Raw genomic sequence first — 25,104 nt, forward strand, 5'->3', positions numbered from 1 at the left:
TTTCAAGGTAGCTGGTCGGGGCATTCTCCCTCTCCTTTCCTTTCTCCGAGGAAATTCAGCCCTGCTCTGCTCCCGCACTCCAAGCCCGGGGCCAGGGCTCTTAGGGCGGCTCTCAGGGGCGCATAGTACGGCTTTGTCTGGAGGGCGGTTGGCGTGCGGGATAGTGGCCACCGTGGCTGGAGTTTGGACTAGAACTTTCTTCCGCCCTCCGCACGAGTTACCGTACCCCCGCGGTCCCCACAACTCCTGCCGGGAGGCGGGACGCTCAAGGGGTCGGGGGTCGGGGGTCGGGTCCCTGGGCTGGCGGGCGGCGCAGGGCTGGGAGCGCGCGCCTCCTTCCCGGAGCCGCGGGCAGCGAGGGGAGAGGAGACGCCGAGGTGGAGGAGGAGGAGGAGGAGGGGAAGGAAAGGGAAGGGAAGGGGCGGGGGCGGGCGGCAGCGGCGGGCTGGGAGGAACCGCCGCGGGCAGTGGCCGGGGGAGGCGGCGGCGGCGACGGAGGAGGAGGAGGAGGAGGCGGTGCTCCCGCCTGTCCGTAGACCGGCGCTGGGACCTGCGCGGCCGTGACCCCGCGACTCCCCGGTGGCCGAGCGCAGCCACAGCGGACAAAGGAGCATGTCGGCGCCGAAGAGGGCGCGTCCTCTGGCCGCCATGAGGCTCCGGGCGCCGCCGGGCCCGCACCGCGCTCCCGTCCGCCCGGGCGCCGGGGCGGCCCGCTAGGCCAGCGCTGCGCCCTCGGCCCGCAGGCCCCGGCCCGCAGCATGGAGCCGCCCGGGCGCCCGCGGGGCCGCGCGCCGCCGCCTCTGCTGCTGCCGCTGGCGCTGCTCGCGCTGCTGGGAGGAGGCGGCGGGGCCGCGGCGCTGCCCCCGGGCTGCAAGCACGACGGGCGGCCCCGAGGGGCCGGCAGGGCGGCGGGCGCCGCCGAGGGCAAGGTGGTGTGCAGCAGCTTGGAGCTCGCGCAGGTCCTGCCCCCGGACACGCTGCCCAACCGCACGGTCACCCTGTGAGTAGCACGCGGGGCGCCACTCTGCCCTCGCGCCCGGTCCCCCTTCCTCCCTCCTGGCGCTTTCCCGTCGCACCGCTTCTCCCTGTGAGCCGCTTGGAAGAGGGTCCCGCCGGCATCCCCGCGCCTTTGTGGGAAGGAAGCTGCAGGCGGGGGATGGTGGGGGGGAAGTCCCGGTGGGCTCGGCCTGGGCGGACTTTTGGGGCGGGCCAGCGAGTGTGCCCTCGAACCCCCTCCCAGCTCCGTCAGTTTGCAAAGTAAAAGTTTTAGGGTTTCCTGGTGCGGTCCCGGCGCAGCGTTGTGGTCGCAGCGCGGTGCCACGTGAGGATGCAAGTAAACATGCTCTCGGCGGAGTTAAAGCTCATTCATCCCGTGCTTGGGCGTCCAGAAACAGTGCTCTGCTAGAAGCACCAGTGCTTCAGCTTCGTGCGCGTTAAGTTACTTAGGCGCTAGTTTGCAGAATACTACACGAGGACCTTGAACGGCCCTGTGTGGGATCCCCGATTCCCCAAGGCTGTTTCCTTTGCTTTTGCACTCTTAGTTTTATGACAGTTATAGAGCACCTTTTAAAATCGAGTTATTTTTAAGGGGCAGAAATACATTTGAGACGTAGTCGTGCACCTCCTAGCCCTGTGTTCTTGTGTGTGAGCGCTCGTCTTTAGAACTCGGGAACCTCGGAATTGGAAACTGGGAGTTTGTTGAGCCGTCCAACTCAAGGGACTTAATTTGCGGGTTGAGTTTCCACCTGGAAGAAAAAGTTTTTGGTCTTCTAACTCTGCTACGATTCACCGTCCAGTTTTGCAAGCGTGGTTCTCCCAACTGCAGCTAAATCTTTGGCCCTAGTGACTCTTGATTTTATTCTCTGAACGATGAATTGGTTTGGAAAAGTTTGAAAGTGTTTCTAGTGGATATTTTGTCGATCTGAAATATGAGCCCCTCGGCGCCGTGTTGCTCTGTGATGTTTTGGTTGGTTTCCTAAAAAAGAATCAAGGCTGCCGCTATGAAAACATGAAAGTCAGGGCGGCAGCATGACCTGTGAAAAAACTTAAAATATGGTTTTTAATTTAACCCTAATTAAGCAGGACTTAATGGTAAATAAGTATACATTTAATTACTAACACCTTTGTTCTTTATTTCCATTTGTTTGAATTAGGAAAGGTTTGACACAGGAAAATTATGTGTTTCTGTTTATGGAGGCCTGAAAATGGTAAAAGAGTTTTTGTTTCCTTTGACTCCTTTACCAGCACTTGACCATTTGGTAGTGGCAGCAGCTGTATTTATTTCTTAGCCAGGTTCTTTGAAGTGGAAATTTTGGGTTTGGGACCTTAATTACAGCCTGGAGTCAAGTGGAGACAACCTTTGTGTTGGCAATATCCCTCGTAACTCTGAAGAAATTAGTCATCATACATTTGGGTTCTGGACCAGTGGCGGTTCAGCTGATTCAAGTTTAGGTCGAGTTTTTCTGAATTGTCAACAGTTCTAGCTGGATTAAACCAACTATTTGTAAATTGTTGGTTTTATGGAGGGGGAAGAGTTGATATTGTAGAAAATTACTTTTCAGCATATTATCAAACTATCTCTGAATTTTCAAGAGCTATTTAAATTTTAAGTGCCTTTGAAATGTCATTTTAATCCAGGTTTTTTTTGCACTTAAAAGCTCTTTAGATAAAAGTAAAATTGATAAAATTTATTTAGTAAAGGAGAAGAAATTATAATTTAAGGATCAAGTAAAGCTGATGTTCTAGATGAAGTGAGTTCAAGGATATCAGTCCTGTTGGAGGGTGTTCTGGGCCAGTTTCCTCATTTTGCTAGGGAATAAATCAGAGGGTCATGATGGATAAGAGATTTGCCCAAGTTCCCATAGTGAAGGCATGAGGAGGGCCTATGTCTCAGATTCCTGCCCTGTGATTCAGATGCTTTCTCATCCTTAACCCTTGCCTTCATCTTCCGTCTTAGTTCAACCCAGTTTTTGTTGCGTGGTTCCGAGGTCGTAGGCAGCACGCTGAGGTTTGGACTGGGTATTAGTTTCCTAGGACTGTGGCAAATGACCACGAATCTGATGGCTTCAAGCAACAGATTTCTCTCACAATTCTGGAGGCAAGAAGTCTGAAATCAAGGGTTTCAGCAGGGCCACGCTCCCTCTAAACGCAGAATCCTTGCTTTTTTCTGCTTCTGACATTCTTGGCTTGTGGCAGCCCATCTCCAGTCTCTGCCTCTGCCTTCACATGGCCTTCCCTGTATGTCTTTCAGATACTCTCCTTTCTTGTAGAAGACACCAGTCATTGAGTTTAGGATCCACCTGAAGTCCAGGATGATCTCATCTAAAGATTTGTAATTTAGTTACATCTGCAAAGACACTCGTTCCAAACAAGGTCAGTTTCAGAGATACTAGGGTTTAGAACTTGGACATACAGTTTGGGGAGACACTCAATTTTCACTACAGAATATAGGTTAAAGACATGGTCTGTCTTCTCCAGGAACTAACAGGTATTTGGGGAGAAAGATTCGTGAATACGTCTCAGAACAGTATGGTAAACGCTCAAGTATCAGAGGCACAAATAGCAACAGGAACCCAGAAGAGGGTTAGCTTCTTTGGGGGCATAGTTGTTGGCCTCGAGGATCAGAGGGTCCAGAGCCAATCTGAGAAGAATGAGAAAGATAATGGTGAAGGAAGTGGTGAAGAAGTCAGGGGATGGAAGCTGGGAGCCCCCAGCAAGCCCACGGGCATGAAGATGATTGCCTTGCGGTGTAGGTAATGTGGCTGGAGAGTCAAGGGCATGTGTCCAGTGCCTGGAGTGGGGACGGAGCTATGCGGGCAGGTCAAGGACAGGCAGGCTCTCTGGTGGTTTGAGTTGTAATTCCTTAGTTGTGGCCAAGCATTTCCTTTTCTTTTTTCTTTTTCCTTTCTTTAATAATGAAAAATAAGCCTGTTTTACTTAGTAGATGAACTGGACTTCAATGTAGCTTAAAGCTTAGATCCTTCAACTATTTTAGTGAACAGCACGTATTTCCATAGCCATATTTCTAGAGAGGTCTGGCAGAAACCCACAGCTTGGCCACTCTTGGTCTTTGAATCTCGTGTAGCCTTTTGTATTAAAGGATTAAATTCCATTTATTATTTTTATGCACAAATTGAATAGAAATTGAACTGTATTTAATGTTTTTCTTGGAAATAAATTTACTCTATTCCTGTGTTTTATATGAAATGCTCAATATGAAGTTTTAAAAATTCTGAGGACATCAGTGGTAGAAAGTTTCACAGGTTTAGTCCTGCTTTTCCAGATGTTAGTGTTTACCCTTCGATGCTACGTGGTGATTCCAGATAAAGGGTTTTAAAAATAATTTTTTGATTTGTTAAGTAACTTTGGGACAAAGTCCAGATTTTTCTCAGACTATTTAACAAACTAAAATATGTATGAGTTTTGGTTTTTACTTTATAAAATATTGCTGATAGCAGAGAACTGATAATTGGATATTACCAGCTCAGCGCCAAGCACACAAAAAGAAGTGCTTATATGATTTCGAAACCTAAACTTGGTTGGAGAGATTTGCACCTAAGCGAAGCAGACATCTAGGGAACAATTAAAGAATTCTGTAATTAAGTAATAAATCCTGTACTGCTGATTATTTAAATACTTTAGGAAGTCTGAAAAGAGCAGTGGGGCTGGGGGCGCATTGGAAGATTTTAAAATTTTCCTGAAGAAGTTAAGACTTGAGCATGGCCTGAGGGGAGGAAAAGATGGGGTTGAGTTGGGGGAGAGGGCATTCCAGAGTTACAGTGATGGGTGGTGATAGACTAGCCCTACTGCAGTGGAGAGAGGATTTTCGGAACCACTGGTCTGTCCACAGTATTTAAAGCACGGGTCTCGCCGAAGTCAGGGAGGGAAGAGTATACCGATGGGAGCAGGAGGGGGCCAGACTGAAGCTCCCTGGAGCAGTGGCGGAGCCTGAGAAGGAGGAAGCTTCTGGTGAGGTGGGGGCAGCAGCTGGGCAGTATCTGGTCGTCATAAAGCCAAGAGAAGTTCAGGTCTGAAGACAGGAATGGGCGCCTCAGTTGAGAGATGCTGAGACATCAGGAACAGTAAGACCAAGCTGGACCTGACAGCCTGCCACTTTGGTACCCTCCGGGGACCAGAGGCCACAGAAGGCAGGTTGGGGTGGATTGAATAGGGAACAGGGTGAGGATGGTGGTAACACCCTCATGAGGAGGAAGTTTGGTGTGAAGGGAAGAGACTATTAGTCACACCTGAATGTGGTTGGGGATAGCTGGGGGGAGGGAGAAATAGATGCTAGAAGGCGAGATGGGATGGGAGCGGGAGCACAGTGAGGGGTCTGGCTTTTGACAGAGCAGGGACATTCCATCCCCACGTGGTGATAGGAGGGAGCGTGGGCAGACAGGCAGGCAGTTGGGGTGAAGATGGCCTTCCTGCCCCATGGCTTTTATTTTCTCAAAGACCTGGAGGCAGAGTCGGGGGTGGGGTAGGTGCGTAAGTGGTGTGAAGAGCAAGGTAAAAGAGGAGTGAAGTCCTTTTGGAAAGGAGGAGCGGGTGAGTGACCATCCTGGGGATTGCAGAATGTCACTGGGGTGGAGTTGTGTCCATTTTTGCTTGTGATCAAATCCAAAGGGAGATGGTTGGCGCAGTGATTTCTCTCCCGCCGCTTTCAGTTTCGAGATGAGAACGGGTGGGATTAGCCAGTTGGCTTCATTGCCAGGTGAGCGCAACAGAGGGAGAGAAGGAGCGAGGTGATTTTAATGAATAGACTTGAAAGTTGGCCTGAATTCCTGTGGGTCAAGGGTAAGGTTTTTATCTTTGAATTCAAGGTCTTCTTTTCCTCTGGGGCCGTATTTCCCAATACTCAGCACAACTTTCCTTCCCTATGCACGTCGATTGAGGCACTGTTAATATTGTAAGCACAGTGCTGAGTACAAGGGATTCAAAGATAAAGTCTTTCAGATACCGTGGAACTTGCAGTCCACCTTGGCGATCAGTGCTAGGCTGATTCCCCCGTTTCTTGTGACCGCATCCCACTTCATGTTTGCTTACATTACTGCAGCTGTCTTACTGTTTGGAATTATTTAATTGATAGTCCTCACTCTTACCAGATTGTAAACTTTTTTTAAAAATTGAAGTATAGTTGATTTAGTTGGATATACAACACAGTGATTCAATATTTTTATAACTTTAAATGGAGTATAATCTATAACAAAAGAATGGCTATATTTCTCTGTGATGTGTCATATATCTTTGTTGCTTGCTTATTTTTTACACAGTAGTTTGTATCTCCCAATCCCCTAACCTTATCTTGCGCATCTCCCCATTCCCTCTCCCCACCCATAGCCACTAGTTTGTTCTCTGTATCTGAGAGTCTTTTTTTATTTTATTTACATTCCTTTGTTTTGTTTTTTAGATCCACATATTAAGTGATAACAGTATTTGTCTTTCTCTGTCTGACATTTCTCTAAGCATAATACTCTGTAGGTCCATCCACCTTATTGCAAAGGCAAAATTTCATTCTTTTTTATGGCTGAGTAATATTCCATTGTAAATATGTACTACATTTTCTTTGTTCATTCATCTGTTGATGGGCGCTTAGGTTGCTTCCATATCTAGGCTACTGTAAATAGTGCTGCTATGAACATTGCAATGCATGCATCTTTTTGAATTAGTGTTTTCATTTTCTTCAGATACATTTTTGTTTTCTTCAGGTATATACCTAGCAGTGGAATTTCTGGATCATATGGTAGTTCTATTTTTAGTTTTCTGAGGAACCTCCATACTGTTTTCCATAGTGGTTGCACCAGATTGTGAACTCTTGATGGTGACATTTATGTCTGTATCCTCAGTGTTTATCACATGAACACTCAGTAAATTTTGGACAAAGAAGTCCCATTTTCCCCATTATTCTTTTTTCCCCTCCAGTAGGGCTAGGGGAAGAATCTTGCATTATTTTTAACATGGGATGGTGACTGTATTATCGATAAGCTTTGAGAGCCTTCGAAGAAGAATATCCAGTCTACAAGGTGAAGGCCTAAGTTCCCACTCTGCATTTGGTAGTGAAAAGTATCTCTGTCTTTCCCAGATTAATTTGTTTTTTTCTTCCTCATTTCTTGATCCACTTCCCTCCTCCTTCTTGAGAAACTGTCACTTACCTTTTCAGTGTTCTAAGTTTCTCCCCTAATTTGTGATATTTCTCCTTGGTGTATTTAGCCTCTGTTTAGAAACAAAAACAAAAACAAAAACAAAAAAACTCCCCTTCCCCAAACCACCCTGTAGCAGCAGCACTTGGGAGCAGCTGCTCTTCCTTCACAATTAAGCTTCTTAGAAAGTAGTGTGACTCCATCCTCTGCATTTCCTTATCTCTTATTTCAGTTTCAGTCCATTGTTGTCTGGTTTTTGCACTGTGCCTTGCCTGGAATCTGCCTGGATTCAAAGATCTTCCATTCCTCCACTGCATGTGTGGTTGTCTTCTGGTCCTTCAGCTTGGTGGTCACCACATCAGTTATCATGCTCACTTAATTACTCAATTTAGGCAGTTTCACATGGTTTGGGCTCAGAAACTCCTGTGAGGAAATGGCTAGCTTGGCTGCATGATCTCCTGCCAAAATAGACCATGAAGAACAGTGCCTCCAGGGGCGTGGTGTGCTTTTTAAGGCAAAGCCCTAAGGAATGGGTGTCGTCCACTCTGAACCAGGATAAACACAGATTGTCTACTTGAGATTACTGCTGACTTAGAGAACCCTAGTTAACTGTCTACTATGACTTGATTTTTCAGAGCTCCTTGCTGGGGAAAAAAAAGTATTTAAGTTCTTCCCTCAGGGATAAAGTTGAAAAACTTGTCCATCAACTTAGCTAAAATAGCTTAGCAACCATAGACGGGGGCCGTGATGTAAGAATTTTGTCAGACTTCCCCTTTTTAAGCTTTATGTTCTCAGGTCCTTGTGTTAGTGTTTCCATCATTTTTCATTTTAGTGTTGAAAGAAACTTTAAAATTGCAGGTGCCCATTGTCACTGCATGCAGCAGAGATGAGAGAGGAATTGTGAAGACCTTCTACACCAAGCCTTAGTATATCCAGAGTGAGAGTGGATGGTAGCAGCTTGTAAGTGGAAAGGAAAGTGTTCATTTTTCTGTTGGGGTGTCGATAGTAAAGTCAACGTGAAGATCCTGGTCTTCTCATTGTTCTTTGAAGAGAACGGGGTTTCACAAAACACTCCTTAGCTTTCTGCTGAAGTTAATTTGGTAAATCTGCTGTTTCTACTTCTGATGTAACCTTAGAGGGTCCGTGATTGAGTTGGCTAATGTACGTGGTTAAAAACTTTCTTTCTAATGCTAGTTCGACTTTCTGCTAAAACTAGTTTGGTAATTATCTTAAACTACCATGAGTAGTACAAACTAAGATGCCCATAAAGCCTTCACAACTTGATAGAGTTGACCCTTGAACAACATGGATTTGAGTCATGTGCAGGGGTGCACTTATGCATGGAATTTTATCAATGGTAAATGCTATAGACTGAGGTTGGTGAATCGTAAATCTGGATTAACTTGAATGCTAAAGGCTGACTATAAATTATGCTCGGATTCTCGACTTGGTGGAGGGTTCTAACCCCCATGTTGTTCAGCGGTCAACTGTATATAAGTGCCCTTAACTGATCTACAAGTTCTGATGGCAACCAGCGTTGTGACATATATCATGTGCCATACTGTGCCAAGTGCTCTGCATACGCGTCTCAGTTGTTAAAACAACTTCTCCAGGTTGGTGGTGTCCCCATTTTTCAGGTGTGCCAACTGAGTGTGGACAGGTAAATTGGTCCTCTCCAGTTGCACACTTGAGACTTCTGGCCCAGGACTGTGGCCTTTAGGCCTGTAAGTCTCACTGTTACTAGGTCCATAAAAGTCACAACGTGAATGCTCATTTTGGCAGTAGGGGTGGGGGTAAGACTTTGTAGAACAAAAGATACAGGAGACTTGTTTAAACCATTTCTTTAGAGCTGGCTGACTGATGTGAAAACAAAGGAACTTTGAATTTTTACCTGGTACTTGTTTTGCTGTTCAGCTAACTCAGGGAGGAAGTTTAACATCTTGTTTTGCTGTTACCAGGTGACCCGGGCATCATACTTAGGACCTCAGTGTGGTATTATTGATTATTCTGGAGTCCTCTTACCTGCATTCTTGAGATTGAAATTTTGGTCCTGGAGTAATCAATGACCTGTCTCAGTCATAGCTGCCATATTAAGATGAAAGGAATAAGGACATCATAGGGCGCAGGTGCGTTTTTGGTAGGTCTGCATGGGAAGTGGAAAGAACCCATAAAGCTCTTTTTAGGGACCACTGACACCTGCCTGTCAAAGCTGAGTCTGGGTAGGCAGGGAACTGGCATTCCTACCCCTTATTTGATACCGATGACTGGAAAGGAGGATACAGGGGAAACAGCAACGAGTCTGAATGGATACGGAGGCTCACATCGGCTTTGCTGCCAAGTAGAATGGTGACCCTTAGCAAATCATAATTTTTATGGCTCTTGCTTTCCTGAAGAGTAAAATAGGGCTTTGCATTAAATTATCTTTAAGGTTTTTTTAGCTGCTGAAATTCAAGGTTACTGAGATAATTTTTAAAAATCCAGAGCTTGTATGCACATTCAATGAAGCTCAGATTGTTGTATTAGAGGGCACTCGTCGCAATATAATAGTGACTAAGTGCCAGGGCTGTTTGCTGGGTGGGTGTTGGGTCTGTTCAGTCCTTAGCACCTGGCCTGCCTGGTTCTCCAGCCCGCAGACCTCTTCCCACCCATCTTAGGCTAACTGCCCCTCAGTTACTGGCTGGGACCTGCCCTCATTCCCTAGGGCTCCTCCCAGCATCCGCAGGACCTTGTGCTTTCATCCTGTTAACTGGATTTTTTTTTTTTTTTTTTTTTTTTTGGTCCCTGAGTTCCTGTGTGAGATCTGACCCCTTGACGAGCTCTTGTACTAAACCCTGGTTGTCTCTTTGAATAGCCCATTCTTTTCCTCTGTCCCAAGAGTATAGAGTATTAGACCCCAGCTCAGTGAGGCCACCAGCCTGCTTATCTGAGTTATCAAAGGAATGTACAGGGTGTTCATAAAGTTTAGGAACATAGACTTTTTTTTTTTTTAGCAAAGTGAAGTTGCCTTTCGTGACTTTACAGATACCCTACGGATTCTGTGTTGTGCAATCATTTCGGCTGCCTACGTGCTCCCCCACCCTTGACTGCTTTGACCATCTGACCACATGTTTATTACAAATCCTTGGCGCCACTGTTCTGGCTGATTCTGTTTCACAGCACTTCCCTGTTGACTCTCTACACATAACACACTCTAGTGGGCAAGCCAGTTCCTGGTCATGATTCCTCCATCAGCTGTTAAAAAGTACATTGAAGTAGTAACTGCCTATGAGAGAATTTCTGCAATAGAACCAGCGTGGCAAATAGATTTCCTGAATGATGGCACCTATGAATGGGGAGGAGCCACAGGAGTGTTGCCTGAGCTTATCAGGAAAGTACCAGAACTGACTCCTGACCTGGCATGGGATGGGGAGGCGGGGGCACACAGGCTGCTATATGCCAACAGCCCTGGAAGCCCGAAATTCTGTTAATCACTGGATTAATTGTTTGGTTTCTTACAATCTTAGGGTTACGTGGCTTTTTGTACGTATCAGGGTTCTTCTCTGGGCGATATACTTTAAAAGAGTGGCTCAGTCACCTGCATTTACAAAGGTCTCAGGAGATTTCTTACCAGTAGGATTATTTCAATTCTGTGCTTAGTAGTAAGCACAATCCTTGTCAGAAGTAATGATTTCACTCTTCGGTGATAATTTCCAGAATGTGCTGAGTATCTTTTGATAGCACTGGCACCTAGCACTTGGACCAGCTGCCTAAGGATTTGGGGGAGATTGTATTGGAAAATGCTGGTTCCCATGTAGTAAGAACCTCCTACGACTTGGTGAGAAAAGACAGGTGATGTATTAGAAATAGGGGCCAACAGTAATAGGTAATGTTTGCTGAATGTGCCAAGTCCTGTTGTAAGTGGCTTAGGTGTTAGCTGATTGTTGTAGCTCCCTGATGAGGCCATTATTATTATGATCCCTCTTTTGTGCCTGAGCAGGTGGGGCAGAGAGCTCGTTAATTTCCCTGAGGTCACCCTGGCAGTAAGTGATGGAACCAGGGTTTGAGCTGAGGCAGTCTGGCTTGAGAACTCAGACTTAAAACCGGTGTGTTGTAATGGTCAAAGGGCATTCCAGACCTTCACAGGAAGGGAGCACAAATTCACAATGGGGAATGCAAACTAAAATCACGGATACCACTTTTCACTGCTCAGATTCCAGCGTGACTCTGGCAGAAATACCTCACTGGTGATGTGTCTGCTCACTCCCCTCCTCTGTCCACCCCATTCGTGAACTTAGGAGCATCCCCACTATTGGTATCCAAGTTCTCTGCAGCCAGCTAGCACCCTGAGCAGAGGACCCGCTCACTGGGTGCCTGGATTTCTGACCTGCAGAATGGTGTGAATTGATGTTGATTTAAAGCACTCAGATTGTGGTACTTTGTTATGCAGCAAAAGAAAACTAATACAGACCTTTGAGAGATTATCTCTGTTTAAAGGATTTCCCCTTCCTGTCTGCCCTTTAAATTCCTATTCTTTTTTTTTTTAACAAAGATTAGAAATGTTTCCCTTCATCACCCTTATTTTAGCAACATTTAAAACTCTGTGCTCCCTTGGAATCAGTTATGCATCCGTCTTGTAGCACTTCATACTCAGAGCCGTCTGTTGTATTAGTTCTTAAGGTCTATTTTTGTGTCCTTTAATGGCACTCTCAGGACATAGTAGATGTTCAGATATATTCTCAATTAATGCGTAGTAGGTTTGTCATGAATATCAGCTTAAAAATCAGACTCAGAGTCCTAGAAGAACCTCAGTATGGTCCCAGGAGAAAGCTCTCTATTTGATTAAAAAACCAAATAAACTTGCTTTAATTGTATTCATAAATATTAAGTGTCCAGTGTTCTTTATGATCTTACAGACACCTTGAAAAAGGGGCTCCCTTTTCTCATTGAGCTGATGTGTTCATTAGATAACATAAAGTGTTCATTAATACACAGTTTTTCGTTTTTAGGTGTTTTCAAAAGATAGTATGACATTAAAAAAAAATTTAGCTTTTCTTAATTAACCAAATGCTATTTGATTATATGTGAACTAATTCTAAAGCAGAAAAGTAGATAATTTCCTTTTTATTTATAAAGCTACTGAATAAAGAATCTGAAATAATTATACAAAAAAGCAGACCTTCTAACAAAAAGTCAGGTCTTTGATAAAAATGCCTGGGAACTTGAATGATTATTTAATGAACAATTTGAGTAGCTAAGGGTGACCATATGCCCAGGTTGACACCTGTTGTCTTGGTGTAATTATTAATGCAAATGTAAACATCAAGTGTCTGGTGACAAATTATATTGTGACCGTGTAATAGTGTGTTAGCTGTTGATATCTTTGGCTTGCTGTCTAATTTAAAAAAAACTGTACACTGTGCAGAGATTGAAGTTGGAAGTACTCTCGCTTACAGCTTCACGAAGGCAGGCTAAGTATACTGAACTCTCCCCCAATTCACCAAATCCATGCATTATTGAATAAAGCCAGTTAAGATCTTTAAAATGTTGTCAGTTGGATTTTGTTGTTTTTATAGCCCCAGGCCAGAGAACAGAACTACAGCTTCCTGCGGCAGGCCCGGCGTGCATCCCTTGTTTTGCATTTGGGGGCTGGATGTTGGGCCAGGATGACTACGGCACTTAGGAATGGGTGTGCTCGGGGACACCTGATTGTTTTACAGGGAGCCTGCAGCTTTAACTTGGGTTGACCTATGACGCATTCTGTTTCAGCAGGTACCCTTGTGGTTAGACATCATCATCCTGTTAAGTGAGAGGTGGTTTGAGACTTTTCTCTGGGTTTTGGCAACTTCGTCAAGGGAAAGGCTAGCCTCCCTGCGTGAGGGATGGGGTGGGCTAGACACCAAACCCGGCCCCCCCAGGCATTCAGCATCCAGAGGGGAGGCAGGAGAGGAAGGAGGCCTCCACTTTTAGGAAATGGCTCCTTTGCAACCCCCTCAGTGGTTATACATTGAACCACACTTGTTTACTTTTTCTCCTTCCCTGCCAAATTTCTGCGGAAAAACGACAGAAGAAGCATAAAAATATGAACAGACCCGTAACTAATGGGGCTGGAAAATGACAAAGGTGCTGCCGTGTTCCAGAAGCATGGAGGTTGCTGTGGAATAAATAAAACAGATGGGATCAGGTTGATGGGGAAACTGCCCAGCAAAGGAACTTACAACTCCATAGAGACAAGAGCAGGGATAACTCAGCTAATGCGTTTTCTTAACAGGGTCCTGGAAGCGTCCCAAGAATTGAAACTATAGGGAGAGGCAGGGGGCGGGTGAGAGAGCGCTCCGCAGGGACCAATAGCCCTGGAACAGCTGCTGCAGCTCCGCTTCCCTTGAGTTGGGCTCAGAGGGCTTGGTGGTAGGGCTGCCTCTGCGACAAAGCCCTTAGCTTAGTTTTAAATATGTTGGGGGATTTGTCAGGCAGAATACCAGTGGGCGACTGTAGCCGGAAGGAGAAGTTGTCGGGGACTGGAGGTTTCTCTCGTGTCCCTACCTTCTGAGGATATGGGGCTCTGTACCTCAAAATAAGGGCACTTTGTTCGCCTCCCTTTCCTACCCATTCCCTATCATTTTCATGTGGGCAAGAGAAACCTTCTTCATCAGTCCAGACCCCCGTCTGTCAGTATGAGCAGGCAGCCGTGGGTCGCCAGTGTGTGAGAGGAGATCCACAGAATGATGAAGGAAAGGTAATACAGGAAACAGCTCATTCCTGGTCTCAGACCCAAGAACACAGCAAATCCACAAAGCGGGGGCTGGCGAGGGGAAGGAGCTGGTGAGCAGAGGAGGCAGTCCGGTGGACTGTGCCGGCCAAGGGCTCTTTGAGCTTGGGGTCCACAGCAAAATGGGAACGCTACGGACCGAGAAAATTCGTGGTCTAGAAAATGGAGCCGAGGAGTTCTTCCAAAATTGAAAGCAAAAGGTTTAAGAATTTTGAAGCATAATTAAGAGATGGTGGAGACCGAGTATCCAACTAAGAAGTGGATGGAGAAGGAAAAAGCCGGGTGTTTGATTCTTCGATGCCATCAAGGGTCAGATGCCTGTTTCTAAACAGCTTTTCAGTGAGGGTGCTGGTGTCTCTAAAAATGCCCATTTATTTTTCCCACTCCATGAAGTATCACTTCCTTTTAAATCAACACCCAGCCTCTCCTTTGGAGCTCTTCTGAACCACTTGACTGGTCTTGTTAGGCAGAGTGTCATTGTAATACAAAGCTTTTTATTGGAATATAGTTTCAAACTTACATGACAGTTAAAAGAATAAGAATAATGGGTGGAACTCTCATATATTTTATACCAGGATTTGCCAGATTTTGCTATTAATAACATTTTACCCCTTTATCAGTTTTTCTGTGTGTGTACGATAAATGTATTTTAAGACATTTAACAGCGTGATGCATATAAACCACTGAGCTTTTTATAAAAGTGAACTTGAGTTTTTCTTTTGCATCTTTAGTCTTGGCAATATGGTTTGGATCTCTATAAAGAATATTAGAATTTTACTTGGTTAACTTAACAATCCCGTACCGCCCCCCCCCCATTTCATCGCTTGTCACTGGAAGTTTAACAGCCTCTCTTATAAATTAGCTGGCAGCTTATGAGATGAGAGCTGCTTCAGTGATAATTCTCCATGACACGTGAATGAATCCCACCAGCCTCTCCTAAATGTTAACTTCTGAGAGATTTAACATTTCTACTGCTTTGAATTCCGCTGACTGCCATATAATATGCAGTCTTCTATTACACAACTTTTTATTTCAGTGCTGTATCGTAGTGAACCTTAATGTATAAACATTAAGCCGTAATTAAGGATCCAGATTTAACATTCATCCACAGTTTGTGTATTTGCCAGCAGTGACAACTACTGACAAATTCATGACTTATTCCTTTTCTTAGCAGCTGGACTTGTCTTTTGAGATCCATTTTAAGATGGTCCTAATTTTAGAAGGGTTAAAGTGTGGAAAAAATATCTTAAGACAACTTTTATTACAATAGTGAAGAAAACTAGACATATTCTGGTAAATTTTTTGATTCCCCCCAGCTTCTTTTTTGTTGCCCCCCTACAAGCCTCAGAAAGAAGAAGAAATGAGTGTGAAACTGAGATTTATACTTCTCATGTGAACCACTGGATGCCAGGACACTGGAGATGCTGTATCATTAATTCCTGAGGGAGGGATCTTTGAACATAGAACTTTCAACCCAGCTGTATTTTTATTTATTTCGTTTGTTGAACAGATATGTGGGCATCTTGTCAGCTGGATCGTCTGGGAAGCACATGCCAGAGTGGAGTTTAGTAAGATGTTTATTTGGGGAAACAGCTGTGAAAAATAAAGGGAGACAAAGCAGAAGGGGATGTGGAGAGCATTTCGGTTGGGATGCAGGTGTGGTGCCTGTGAAAGAGGCGGGTGGAGGAAGGACGCTGAGGGTAGGACAGGCCTCAGACTGTGGCAAAGCTGTATGAAAGTCTTGGCCAGCCCAGCAGGAAGCTCTGGTGCAGAGACAGATCATTGGGGAGTCTGTCCTGGCCGGGAAAGGAGAACCCCCTCATCCCTGCTGTGCTCAGTCATGGGCTGGCATTCCCTGGAAAGTGGGTGGCCTTTGTTTGGAAACTGAGGCTGGTCCTCTGGACAGCTGCAGCTGGAGCGTTCAGCTCCCTGCTCTCCTGCGCAGGGTCTCTCTGGAAGGGAGATGTGAGTGGCGTGGCGCACCTCCGCAGCCACAGGGGTCACTCATGCATCAGGTGCTGTTTGAATCCTCACTCGCTCCCTGGTTCCAGCGTGAACCTGGGCAAGTTACCGAACTTGTAAATTTTTGTTGTTATTGTTTTAGAGAAAGTAGTAGTACCAGTTTCACAGTGTTCTTGTGAGCAGTGAACGAGTGTCTATCCACATGAAGAACGGCTCACACATTCACCACCACGTTCTTTTTTTGTGGCAATGCAGTGGCAGTAAAGATGGAAAAGATCTCCACACCTTATGGGTTGTACCTGGTCATGGGAGACACGGTAAATAGACAGATAGCACAGTAATTTCAGATAATGAAAAGTGCTGTTAAAACAAAATGCAGCAGACAGAGTGAGGGCACATTTTTTTTGACACACACGGACTGAAGCATATCATCCAGAATTTTTTCTGCAGGAATGAATGAATGCATCCCATGAACAGAAGGGCACATTGGCGAACAGCCTGGTAATACTTGGGACTTGCTGATGTGTGTCATTGCTGACGGCATGCGGAATTAAATGTGATTTTAAAATAAAGATGATTCAAACCGACAGGGTGTTCTGAAACCCTCTAGATAACTCTTAGCTCTTTCTTGCTGGGAAGAATTAATTTAGAAATTAGCACTTGATTTTCATTTGTCTGAAAACAGAGAACAGGCTGGGGCAGAGTATAGTAACATAGGAGTCAGCCAACTTTTTCTATAAAGAGCCAGATAGTAAATATTTTAGACTTCCTCGGCCAGACAGTCTGCGTTGGCGCTGCTCACGTCTGCCATCAGAGCATCAAAGCCGTCGTAGATAATGTGGGAACAAATGGGCATGGTTGTGTTCCAGTGAAACTTCAGGAATGTTGAAATTTGAATTTCATAGACTTTTCATGTGTCATAAAATATTATTCTTTTGGTTTTCTATCAACCATCAAGGAACATAAAAACCATTCTTAGAGCCCATGGGCTGTCAGGAGGACAGGTGGTGGGTGGGATTTGGCTGCTCCCAGGGAACATGGGGGAGGAACCAGTTTTCATTAGTGGGATAAATGAGGCAAAGCACTAAACATTCACTTCTGAGGGGCTGACGTTTCTGGTTGTCGCTTCTAACGGGTGGCCCTAAAGATTTAGGCTGTGTGCCCGTTGACGTTAGTGACTCAAAAGCATAGCCTCGCTGTATTGTCTTATTTTTTTGTACCCGATAAAGATGTAGCAATAACAGGTTTTATTCTACATGAGAAATACAGTACAGAATCAGTTTGCAGTATTATTTGAGCAAATCAGAAGTGTCAGGGGATAGACACTTTTAAGATGTAAATGCATGCCCTCAAGTATGCCTCTGGTCCTTCTGTGTGAATACCTGAAGAGCTTCCTTCCCCCCCATTCTGCATGGTACCATTTTATGGATGACTTGACCCAAACCTGTAATCCTGGAACCAATCTAAACATCCGGTAATTAGCTCTTATAAACAATAATGCAATGGATAGTTGTGTTATATAAATATATAATTATGTAACATGTACTATATTCTGCACAAGTACAAGTATGCCTTTTAGAGAAATTTCCAGAAGAGGAATTACTGGATCAGTTATTATACCTGCACTTGTACTTTTGCCCTCCACGGTGTTTGTACTAATTGACAGCAAAGTATGAGTGGCTGTTTCTCTCTGAATAGAAAATGTGTTATCACATTTTCCTCCATTCTGGTAAGTGATTTATGGTCTTATTTTAGTAACTTACATCTCTCTTGTGACTGAAGTTGTATACCCCTTCATGTGATTGTGATCCATTAGTGTTTACTTTTGTTGAACTATCTGTTCGTGGCCTTTGCTGGATTTTTTTTTTGAGAGCTCTTGATATATTTGGGAAATCAGTCCTTTGTCTTTGATAGTCGTTGTAAATATTTGTTGTTTATCTTTTAACATTGTGGCAGATTTTAAAAAATCAAAAGGAATCTTTTAAAATACATAACATTTTAAAATTTTAGTCCCATTTGCGCCTTTCCCTAGTTCTGGAAAATCTTTGGTTATTATGCTTCTTTTTTGTGGGGGCAAGTAATAAGGTTTATTCATTGATTTAGTTATTTTAATGGAGGTGCGGGGGATTGAACCTGGGACCCCATGCTTTCTAGGCATGTGCTCTACCCCTGAGCTATACCCTCCCCTCTAGCTATGGTTCTAATCTGCCTGCTTTCCATTTTCTCTTTCTCTTTTTCTGAGACTGTCCTTGTTTTCACCTGATCCTCTGAGGATTCCCTTCTCTTCTAGGACACGTGGGTTTAGAGCCCACCCTAATCCAGGAGGATCTCATCTCAAAACCTTTCTATCACACACACCTTTTTCTAGTTAAGGTCACATTCGCAGGTTCTGGGGGGCATATCTTTTTAAGGGGCACCATTCATCCCACTGTAACCTTATTTGATTGCTTATCTGACTTTTTTTTTCCTTCAGGAAATGATAGTGAGTTCAAGAATTATGTTCCTAAGTTTGCTCTGAATATTTAATACTCTTGAAATATATTTTCAGTTCCTCTCAGGAGGAATATTGTCCCCTGCCTTCTGCCTTGCAGGGTGCGGGTGATGTTAACAGCATTCCGTTCTGGGAGCTGGAATGGCAAACAACTGAGAAATCGTAATGCTAAATTTTTATTTCTTTCTGCTCCATAAACTTTTGATTTTTTTTAAACATGTCTACATTAAGTCTTACTCCTTTTTCCATGTTTCAGCACAAATGATGTGCTGAACTTAACTTGGTGCTGTGCTAAATGGTAGCAGTGGACATCAGACTCTTCTCGTGTTTAAATTCAAGAGGCATGAGCCCCTAACAGCATTCCTAAGCATTGTCTATAGATCATGGGGTGGTAACATCATTAGTATGGAACAGAAATGGGTATATATAAGCTTTATAACTTTGGTCAGGTTTTACATTTTTCATTTAGTTACCTCCTAGAAAGTTGGAAATTTCAAAGATGTCAGCAAAAATATTGATTATGAATGGGTTTTCGGTTTATGATGATACATGATATTATGCATTTGCTAGTTCCACAGTGCCCACGTCTCAAAATTGAGTATAAAAGCTGTCTGCAGAGTAGATTTATTCATACTGATCCTGTTTTCTTGCACAAAATCTAACTTAAACACATCAAGTAATATGTAGACTGAATATATTAACATGAGGTTGTAAACAGTATTTTTAAGGTTACAGTTATAACTTTTTAAGTGTGATGAAATGCCTTCCCTTTTACTCGCCTCAATAAAATCTATCATTTATTGTACTAAAGCCTTTATGACTGAGCAAATGACAGTCCTTTTGCTGAAGCAATACCGAGTCTCAGTGAATGTAACTCAGTCACCAGCCTGGCAGTTTTTCCCCAAGCTACTTCCCTATTTGGGTTTCATTCTTTATTCAAAAACGAGATAATGTCATGGAGCTTGGTAGCTTGTGTAGTCTTCCTTTATTTCCTTATTTTTGGTTTATTGGTTGTAAATTCTCCATCATAAAGTTTGTCAGCTTTGCTCATTAAAACATGAATAATTATAGAAAATTAAAAGAAGCTAGAAGGATCTTGGTGGTCATTCTGGCCTAATCTCTTCCGTCTTAAAAATGGTGAAACAGAAGTCTGCCTAGAAGAGTGAAGTGACTGTCAGAAATTAAATCATTTGTTACTGGTGGGGTCTCAGTGAAAACCTTGGGCTCTAGATATCAACACTATTCTTTGAGCTACTTTTGGTGTCTGTTAAGTTACAGTCACTACATAAATCTTTGGATGTAAATAAGTGTCTTAAAGTATAAATAAGATATTCTTCATTGTCTATTTCTAAGATATAATTATATCACAATTAACTCAATTTCAAGCTATACTTAGTAGTTAAAATTCTTATGTTTATTATCAGAAAGTATATTTTAAAAGTGAATCTTATTCTAGATATTTGAAAAGATACTGCAAGATTATAAAGAAGGAAAGAGAGGGCGGTGGGTATAGCTCAGTGGTAGAGCACATACTTGGTATGCATGAGGTCCTGGGTTCAATCACTAGTGCCTCCATTAAGGAAAAAAATTAAAGAAAAAAAAAAGAAGAACAGAGACATAGAAACCTCATTACTAAGATAGTGATCATTATGATATATTTCTTCTAAGTCTTTTTTTTTTGTCTCTACATAGATTCTTTTCAGTCAGTGGTATCAGTTTTACTGTTGGCTTTTTAACTGATTGTAAGCATTTTCCTTTATCACGTTTTCTTTCAAAGCATCCTTTTTTAATAGATGCATAAAATTTTGTTGTTCGGCGTACCTTACAAAAACTGACCTCTATAGTAGCTTCCAATTTTGTCTGTTATAAATCATGCTTAAATAAGGTCATTGAATATATTTCTTGTCAGATTTGGTAACTTGTTAACTTAGGAAAGCAAGTATGGTGGCTCTGGATTGCAGATTGCTGGGCTGCTGGGGAAATAGGGTTCTAGTGACCTTTGCGGCCATGTCCAAGTCAAGGTTTGCTTTTGCCTGTGTCTGCTGCCTCACTTAAAAAAAAAAAAAAAACCTTTTGCAATTTTGACTAGAGAAAATGATATTTTAATTGGAATGTTCTTGATCACCATGTTTTCTTGGTCCCGACAGTTGAAGACTCATCCTTGCCTTAGCAACAGCTTGGAGGAGAGACAAAATACTGCAGAGTAGTATACTTTGATTGCAAATACATGTTGTCTTTAGAAACATTAAAATGAGGGAAGGTGTGTGTCCTAGAATAGAATCTGAAGCTTAATACCCACTGAGCGCGTTAGGCATTTGTGCTCTCCTGCTGATGTTGTATGCTCTCGTTCCCGTGTTACGAATGAGGAGCTCTGTCATAGAGAGGTGGGGGGACTTGCCCAAGATCAGTGTAACTTAAAAGTGATAAGAGCTGGGCTCCAAGCGCAAGGATGCTTGACTTTAGAAGGTCCTATTCATCCAGCAAAAATGTTGTGAAATGTTAATCTATATTACTGCAATTAAAAAAAAATCCACTTATAGCCAAAGGAAATCAATCAGATGGCTATTTCTTGATTGTTTTCATACACATAATGGACTTTTTAAAAAAGAAAGATGTGAGTAGACAAAGTGATAATGAATACCTGAAATCTTAAGACTCAGAGGTATCCTCTGATAACATTTGTATATGCAGTGTTGCACCCTCCCAGTGGGGGCAGGGGAGCAGCACTCAGCCTTATACCCAGTGTGAAGAGGGCCCCTGAACTTGTGCGATACCCTGTGTGATGGAGAATTTTCTATCTAAATTGCCAGTAAGTGTGTCTCTTGACTAGTGCTGGTGTGTGTTGAGAAATAGGGGGTTGGAGTGGAGAGGGCCTGGGTTCACATCTGGCTCTGCTATTTGCTAGTGTAATCTCAGGCCATTCATTTAACTTTCTATGCCTTGGTTTTTTCATTTACCTTGTCTTGATCTCATTCCCCCAAATTAGGGAACTTTAGCATTTTTGTCTTCTGTGTGGAAATTTTTTATTGGCATTCAAGCTGCAAAAGGAGCATAGTTACAAAGCCTAGAGAGAAAGCAAGATCTAGTACCCATGCTCTCTTAGGCAAGTCTTTATGCGGGTGACTTGACTAGGACGCTTTTAAAATCATTTTTGTTTGTTTCCAGTTCATTTTTTTTTTTAAGAATGTCATCCTAATACATGAGGTACAATATTGTAATGTTACAGCAAGGTGTGTTACAGCTCAGTGTTACAGCAACCTGGATCCAGGCGAGAGACCAAACAATACTCTGAGGGTTGGAGAACTCAGGTTTTTTACACCGACAGGCCCAGAGGAGTTAACACTCCAAGCTCTGGACCTGGTTTGTAGGTTTACACAAACTTTTATAGGCTACCGGTCAAGACTTTGCAACATTTTGCAACATCATATGCAGAGTAGGTGTTAGAAATGGACCAATCAGGAGTGAGCTTTATGCAAATGAGGTGTTTCAATTGGACCCATCAGGAGTGAGCTTTACACAAATAAGGTGTTACAGATGGACCAATCAGGAGTGAGCTAGGTTCATGCCATATGCAGAGTAGGTGTTACAAATGGACCAATCAGGAGTGAGCTTTGAGAACCAATAGAATCTTAGGGGTAAGTTCCACTTTCCTAGAAGCAAGCTGTTTTTCAGAAGCACAAAAGTGAGATAATGCTGCCAGGCCAGGGAACCAGATGGTGCCGGTGGGAAAGTAGTGGCCCTGCATCAGGGTCCTGCTGGTCTTTAAGGGGCTTCCCACCTCAGTAATACTGTGTCTGTCTGTGTGTGCAAAAAGCATATTTTCACACATAGAGATTTGTGTAAATTACAAATAGTATTCAGCATTATTGAAATGGTATCTAGAAGATACTGTATTTCTTTAAAAGTCAGTTTTTTGTAAGGTACTTGTTTTGCACTTTTTCTTTTAAGTTTCTAGTTTTTAAACATTCAACTTATGTAAGTTGATTAATTACATAAATGTACATGGCATTTTCTTATTCTGACACAGAACTTAGAGCTATTGTGCGTTGACTTCTCTCCCTATTAATTTCAAAAATTTTGGTTCATTGTGACAGGGACGATTTAAGATGTGACAAGATGTGCGAGTTAGCTGTTTCGGGTTGTTTCTCAGAGAAAGAAGCTCCCTTTTTCGTAGGGCATCTCAAAAATTCTTAGGGTAATAAATGACATCTTAGAATACCTCATAGGAATAAACATAACAAGCTATATTACTTTGATATCAACGGTGTACATATATTAGGTAACTTACTATTTTTTTTTTGTCTTTTTTAGGATTCTGAGTAACAATAAAATATCTGAGCTGAAGAATGGCTCATTTTCTGGGTTAAGTCTCCTTGAAAGATTGTGAGTATCCTTTTGTTATCATCTCTTACTGTTATTTTATTTAATGAATTTTCATTGTAAGTCTTTTAATAAACCCCCAACTTTTCAAAATAAAAATTGATTTTTTCCCAATGTTTTATTGTGAAACATCTCAAGAGTTGAATTTAAAAAAATAATTTGTTAAAGCAGTCATCAGCAGACTTTTCTGTAAAGGGCTAGATATGAAATAATTTAGGCTTTGTGGGCCATATGGTCTTTGTCATAGTGACTCAATTATGTTGTCTTGAGAAAGCAGCCATAGACAATACGTAAAAGAATCAGTGTGGATGTGACTTCATTTACAAAACAGGCCATGCTCCATACTTTGGTGACCAGTGGCTTTTAAAACCTCAATGCTGTTTTGAAATTGTGTTGTGAAATGTGTATGCCTTATAAGATAGTCAAGTAGAATTTAAAAAACATGTCCGGGGGAAACTTCTAGATAAACTTTGGTATTTTATTCAGCCGTCTTTGAATGTGATAGTTTTGTTTTGCTTAGCAGTGAGGTCTGGTTCTGCTTCTGATCAGATGGGTGACAAGTAGCACTTACTTTTTGCCTTGGTGAATTTTACACGCTGGATATTTAATTTGGCTGTATTCTGAATGCTGTTCTAAGATCATGTTTCCACTTCCCGTATTACTCACGCATTGAGGATAACATTTCAGATACATCAGGGAGCCAGCCCACACAGTGCACATCTTCATTTCTGTTGAATGACAGAATTTCCTCATTTCCTTATTTCCCTTTGCTCTGCTTTGCTTTCTCTACTCCTCTGTGGCCTTTCCTTGACCATTTCACTTAGTATCTTCGCCCACAGTTCAACTCCCACAGGACTTGATTGCTTTGATCACAGAGGTGTTATTTAAGCATTTAGCATGTAGAGTTCTTCATGCTTTTGTACATGTCTCCGTTCTTTTCGTTGGGATCAAATGTCTTTAAGTTAGATTATATATATGCATTTGCACATACAGCAGTACATTCACATTTGTGTATTTGTATGTATACCCACACATATATATGCACACACAGATAAAATGATCTTGGCACAGCAGTGCTTAACTCTCAGATTTATTTTCCTGTTTTCATTCAAGTATTCCTGTTGTGTTCTGCACAGTCCAGGTTGCTGGCTACACCTCATTGTCAGACCTTACCTTGATAGGACCGTCCACACATTCCATGGTCACTGGTTCAGGCATGGGCATTTGACCCCATTTAACTGAGTCGAGACTTGCTTGGGGCTTTGGGGAGAGGAATTGCCTCTCCATCATCAGAAAAGATGGTTGCACTTCTGATACAGAAGCCACCCTGCTTCTGGCTTGGACGGGAGCTGACACACTGAGGAAGGAGAGTGGGGCAGGCCCCTGGGAGGACCTGGCTGAGGCACGACCCCCTCTGGACTGTTAGAGTTGACTGAGGCAGCCCGTTCCCATTCGGGGTTCTGTTCCTTGTAGGAAAAGTCATCCTGCCTAACGGGTATCCTTAGGATGGAGCACATTGTCAGGCCTAGAGGAGGTGCTCAGAATAATTGCAGGATCACTAGGGGGTTCACTTTCCAAAGGCAGGATGACAAGCACTCCAAGGGGTTGAATGGCACCTGCTCTGTGTTTAGAAACACGAGCTGCTTGGGCACTAGGATTGCCATGGTGGTTCACGTTCATCAAAAGTGTGGACAGCATGGCTAACGTTCTGTGTCGTGGTGGGAGTTAGTGTCCTTTTACGTTTTCTTTTTGATTTCCTTTGTCTTTGACCTGATTTTTAGCCGTTTGTTGAAAATAAATCCCTGCACGTGTTAGTAACATACGAAGTTGCCACAAACATGTTAGATGACACTAAGATGCTGCCGTTGTTCTTAAGCCAGGGGCCTGTTTAGACCTGAATCCCAGAACACCACCTCTCTCTTCTGTAGGACTAGAGAGAGACACACATACAGGTACAGAGTGTGTATATGTGCACGTACGTAATATATTCACACACACAGGGGACTTTGAAAGACGACTGTATTAATAGGGGCTTCAGCCTAAAACCCCAGTGATGACCCTGGGACTGGGCCTCCTCTGTTGGGGAACATCTTCACCTAAGCAGGCCCTAAGCTCAGCAGTTTCCAAGTCCACTTCAAAGCCCAGACCTGAATCTCCGCCTGACTCCTGCAGCGTGAGGGAGGCCGTGCACGCCCGGGGGGAGCTGCCTCCCACACTGTCTCCGCAGGAGAACAGCACATGCCACAAAGAAGGAAAAGGGATGAAACGGTGAGGCTCTTACTGCGGTCTTGGAAGACTTGGCCCCAAGAAGGAAGGAGAGGGGGCAGGTGTCACAGAGGACGCACCTTCTCGGTAGAGCCCTCCTCTGTGGGCATGAGCCTTACTCC

At 43.5% G+C, this 25,104-nt stretch overlaps 1 protein-coding gene across 1 annotated transcript in view; it reads left to right on the top strand.

Annotated features, from left to right (window-relative positions):
- The first annotated feature begins 429 nt into the window (after positions 1-429).
- ADGRA3 (adhesion G protein-coupled receptor A3) overlaps positions 430-25,104 on the top strand; it is a 99,129-nt gene continuing 74,454 nt past the window's right edge. Inside the window, exons 1-2 of the mRNA XM_006207017.4 lie at positions 430-1,000; positions 22,649-22,720. Of these exons, the coding sequence (XP_006207079.2) occupies positions 759-1,000; positions 22,649-22,720 (314 nt within the window). The 5' untranslated portion in view covers positions 430-758. The remainder of the gene's footprint in view (positions 1,001-22,648; positions 22,721-25,104) is intronic.

Source organism: Vicugna pacos, chromosome 2 (assembly GCF_048564905.1).
Source record: "Vicugna pacos chromosome 2, VicPac4, whole genome shotgun sequence".
Classification (NCBI taxonomy): domain Eukaryota; kingdom Metazoa; phylum Chordata; class Mammalia; order Artiodactyla; family Camelidae; genus Vicugna; species Vicugna pacos.